This window comes from Penaeus vannamei, chromosome 20 (genome assembly GCF_042767895.1).
Source record: "Penaeus vannamei isolate JL-2024 chromosome 20, ASM4276789v1, whole genome shotgun sequence".
In the NCBI taxonomy this organism is placed as follows: Eukaryota; Metazoa; Arthropoda; class Malacostraca; order Decapoda; family Penaeidae; genus Penaeus; species Penaeus vannamei.
Genome location: NC_091568.1, coordinates 15,170,156 through 15,175,155, shown reverse-complemented (window position 1 = coordinate 15,175,155; position 5,000 = coordinate 15,170,156). Strand labels below are relative to the sequence as shown.

Sequence of the window (5,000 nt, the reverse complement as noted above, 5' to 3'; positions counted from 1 at the left end):
AGAGAGAGAGAGAGAGAGAGAGAGAGAGAGAGAGAGAGAGAGAGAGAGAGAGAGAGAGTGTAAACTCTATTTATCATTCTTTTATACTTGTTTATCTCACCTTTGAGAACCACTGAAAAGCCTGGAATGATTCTTGTGGAGTGCGGTACACATTTGGTGACAGTACATGTACTAAAACATCATCGACCCATTTTCTCCATTTCCTTTCGTCTCTGAAAATAAATTAGAAATGCGTAACATTATAGATGGTAAACTCAATTCAGTAAGTAATATAAGATTTTTTGTTGAACCTTTTTTATCCCTATATTAATATTTCTAAATCTAAAAACTTGTGTATCTCATTTGTTTATCAAAACAACAGTTACATGAGAAAAGGTAATTGTTTATATAACCTTTGGATGAAATACCACAACTCAGACTACGCTTAACCATTTTACAATCATCTAGAAGCTTAGGATAATTTTATCTACAGACAAAAAATAGATATCATGAGTAGAATAACTCAATTATAAAATACTTCTGTATCAGTAATAAAAGTGTAGATACTTTGTAAGAAAAATATTTTAGAGGAAGTACATCAAACTTACACAATGTCATCTTTGGAGCGTCCTGGGGGATGCTTTCCATACATCAAGAAATAACGATTCATAATCTCTAAGCGCTTCTCTCCCTCATCGTCAGAGAACTCTATTGTTGGGTAGCATTTGACTAGATCTTCTAAATTCTCTGATTTGTTATCTAGGAATGACTGCATTACTGATACAATCATTGAACTGTCCTTAAGTTGCTGTGGATTAAAAACAAAGTTGCTCTTTAATAGTATGTCAGTTACAGAATAACATGAATTATTATGTGACAGGATCTTTGAACATACAAGATTATTTAAACTTACCAGAACTTTATCAGAATTTGGTAATTCTACAACAAGGAAAGGAACCTTCCTATAATCTGTCCATCGTGTTTGTGCCCGAGTCACTGAATTAACTTCAATAACATCATAGTTGAAGCCATAATAATCAAGAAAAGCACGGACTTTGCAACAGAATGGGCAAGTCTGATACTGGAACAAGGTTATCTTCAGGCCAGTTGTGTCTGTTGGAGTTCGAATCTGTCAAAGAAAATAAACTAACATAAGAATATTATTAAACTCATTCCTTTCCTCACTTAAAATGCTATTAAAAAATTGTACTGATTTTGATTGTTCCCTATCTGAATCCACTTAAAAATGAAATCTGGGGGCTGAGGGGAGCCAGTGGTAACACAACCCAGACCATTCTTTTTCTTTGGGTATCTTCGGGTTTTCCATGGTGCAATTTAAAATTATTATCTGTAATTTGCTTAAAGAAATTATCAATATCTATAAAGTCAACAACAGTTATATTAGAGATTTTATATAGAACATTTTGAATTCATAATTACATAATTTGTTTTTCATTACCAAAAACAAATAAAAAACTAATGGCTAATTTGAAACTAAGGATCTCCACTCATGCTGATGGCCTGTCAGACCATTGTTAATAATTTTGAAGCTCATATACTGGTTTCTGTGCTTCTTTCTTGGAAAATATACACCATGAAACAAGAAACTTTGTTGAAACAGGGAATAAGTCCTTTTATTCCATATTGCTTAGAGAAGTGCTATGCCTGGTGTTATTCAAACGAGAGGCATGTGACGTCTATTATGGTGGTGCCTTTCACAGTTGAAACACTGCGTCTGGCTGGGCACACACGAAAAAATGAAATGAAAAATACTCTACAATCTGGCTCTCAGAAATGTGCATTCCCTCCATGAATAATACCAGTCCTTTCATTTGTGTTAGAAAATAACAAGAGATTCATGAGTATCTCAGTAATGATAATTGAAGCAAGGAATACTAATTACAAGACTGAATGGCTGTGCGAAACTAAAACCATTCCCATTTTTTTCTTTAATAGACAGGAAGGCTACAGCCTCTGCTTTGCCAAATGTGAGGCAAAGGTTTGTTACCCTTCCCAGGGCACTGGCGAATAATAATGATATAGGAAAAAAACTACTGAAAAAATCTAAAACAAATCCAAGGGTACTCAACAGATCTCGCTGGCTTGAAAGTGGGCGGTTTCTCCTTGAGCAGGTACTCGCTGCCCTCAGAGGGGTTGGACACGGGCGTCACGATCTTCTTGTAGATTTCGTACATGTAAGCCGCCCCTCCTATGGCTCCCATACTGAACCCAATCGCGACTAGCTTTCCGTATCTCTTCATGGCGTTGGATTTCGTGGGTGATTTCACTGTCTTGCCCGTCGAGGCGAACCTTAGGAGAGGACTTTCCTTCACCCCATATCTCTGCAGGGTTTGTGGGGTGTTCCTTGAGAATATTGGCTCATATTGCCGGAGTGACGACAGGACCCTCCTTACGTAAATGTTCATTGTTGTTTTGACTCGGAGTCGGGGGATACGGATGCACTCTTTATCTGTGGGGTTTCAGTTGTATCCAGAACCTTTATTTCGAATATTTTCTTGGTCCCTCAGGGATCTCTACTACTAATAAAACTTGAATGTTCTCACTTATAGACTAAATATTTTTTTGTAATCATCTTTTAAGGTATTGATTCTAGTCTGTGAAATAATTTTACATTTACATTTCGTAATACCGGCGTAAGTATTGTTTTACATAACTGAATAGTCAGAAGGCAGTTCTAAGTTTGCATCGTTCTGCGTATTATATTTAGTGGCTTAGGTAAAAAAAATGGTGATCTTAGGACTGTTAAAAGATAATTATCAACCGGTTTTACTTCATATTACTAATCATAATATACATATATACGTATATATATATATATATATATATATATATATATATATATATATATATATATATATATATATATATATATATATATATATATATATACACACACATATATATATATATATATATACACACACACACACACACACACACACACACACACATATATATATATACTTATATATATATATATATATATATATATATATATATATATATATATATATATATATATATATATATCAACAAGAAATAAGAGCTGTATAAAAACGTTTTATTATATCTATGAGACACTTAAAAAACAAGTTATTAAATGAATAACACTTTTGTTGATTTACGTCACACTTTACGTAAAGCCGTGATCCTCTCGCGGCTTATTGATTTTTTTTTTTTTTTCCATTCACTTCAGTCGTGGGACAGGAAAGGGAAACAAGGTCTATATGTACAGGTCTCGTCACTAAGCGACTCAAATTCGTCCGTCTCGCGCATGACGTCACTAGGTGTAAGAGCCTGGGGGTTCGACGCTAACCATGTGGTCTTGAATGTGAGGTACAGCTGTAAGGATCTCCCTCTCCCGTTTTCGCTCGCTTGACTGACTGGCGCGGGCAAAGCCTTAATGCCCAGTAGTTGTTCAGTGGTTGGTTGCAAAATTTGGGATCTAAGCTGCAGCATGAGAATTACAAACCTGAATTTCACTTAAAACATGTGATACAGACCAACAAACAATCGCTGATAATCATCGCCTGTAAAATCTGTCCAATATGCAAATCGTTCAACGTACCGGCATCTAAAATTACTTAAGTATTTGCTCATTTACTACCGTTTTCTATTATCTCCTTCCCACCCAGTTTATGCCTAGTGACGCCATAGGCCTTATCACCCAAAGCTGCGCAGAACTACGAAGTGACGAGACCTGTACGTATATAGACCTTGAAGGGAAACATCCTACGGTTGTGTGCGTACGAGTCTGTACGTGTGTGTATAAGTGTGTGTGTATTTGTGTGCTTCTCCTCACTTCCTCTAAGCGCAACAAATTCCACCTTATAACAACCTGCAATGCGCTGCAATATTACAAGTCAATATCTATCACTGTATAATGGTTTCTTTTTTTAATTATTAATGCTGACTGTTTCAAGGATAATTTGATCTGCAGGTTTTATGTATATTATTGTAGCACTGGAAATGGAATGCAAAAACATTTGATTTGAATTTAGCAGTCATCCACTTGCAAGTTCTTCAATCAATTTTTCAAGTTCAAAATCCTGATCAGTTCTTCAGTCATTATCATAAAGGCACCTGCATGGCTCGCTGTGTCATACAAGATCGACTTTTTATTTTACTCTTTATCATTATCATTTTTTTTATAGGCGAAGGCTATTAAGAGTTTTGTATTGTAGATCCTCCAGGTTTCACTGTCAGTGTTTTAGTTACTTTCTATAGGATCTGAAGAAAGGTATTTTGCGCAAACAACCAGATATTCCATCATAATAGCATGTCATTCCGGCTTTTCAAAGCGCACAAGTTAATGGGACGCCATTTTGACACAAGAGGGGACCGTGTGACGCCTTTTAAGAAACTGTACGAAGTAAAAGGGCTGCGAGCGATGTATTTCTGTATACAGACAGCACAAGGTCAAATGTAAAAGAAAGCATCGTTTTTTTTCACTCCACTGCCTTGCGTAATACATTTTAAAATCATAGGTAAGTGGTAGCTTTCACGTCTGGATGAACTGGTCAAGTCAGTCCTTCGGGTTCCGATTAAATTTGAAACCGCGACGAAGAGTCGTTTTCAATATTGCAATATCTCTTCTGAGGGAAAGTAACTTCAAGATCCTTCCTCGTACACTTTGCTGTTCTTAATCATCAGTAAACATTGCTTCAGATTCTGGGGGTTTATGTCAAAGGTGCTTTAGTTTCTGGCACATTGCACATAGCCCATTCGTTCCTTCTTGCTAGACCTTGGGATTTGACTCGTGTAAGCCTGAAAGCCATCTTTCGCTTGTTTAAGGCTTGATTCAGGGCAGCTCGTAGGTGTCGGATTTATCTGTTTTTAAGATGTCCGCCTCGTTTTTCGAGTCTCTCTACTTTTGGTGTTCTGATGACCATTTCATTGAGGGGATGTTGGAGTAGAAGGTAATCAATATATCCACCTCGATCAGAAAACGTTAATTATGCCTATCACTCCAGGGTTATTTCTACACCAAATTAGGACTT

At 36.4% G+C, this 5,000-nt stretch overlaps 1 protein-coding gene across 1 annotated transcript in view; it reads right to left on the bottom strand.

Annotated features, from left to right (window-relative positions):
- Window positions 1-2,445, bottom strand: part of Su(P) (prostaglandin E synthase Su(P)) — an 8,435-nt gene extending 5,990 nt beyond the window's left edge. The window contains exons 1-4 of the mRNA XM_070135070.1: window positions 2,070-2,445; window positions 893-1,108; window positions 588-787; window positions 101-212 (exon numbers count right to left, since the gene is read on the bottom strand). Coding sequence (XP_069991171.1) covers window positions 101-212; window positions 588-787; window positions 893-1,108; window positions 2,070-2,405 — 864 coding nt within the window. The 5' untranslated portion in view covers window positions 2,406-2,445. The remainder of the gene's footprint in view (window positions 1-100; window positions 213-587; window positions 788-892; window positions 1,109-2,069) is intronic.
- Window positions 2,446-5,000: the final 2,555 nt, after the last annotated feature.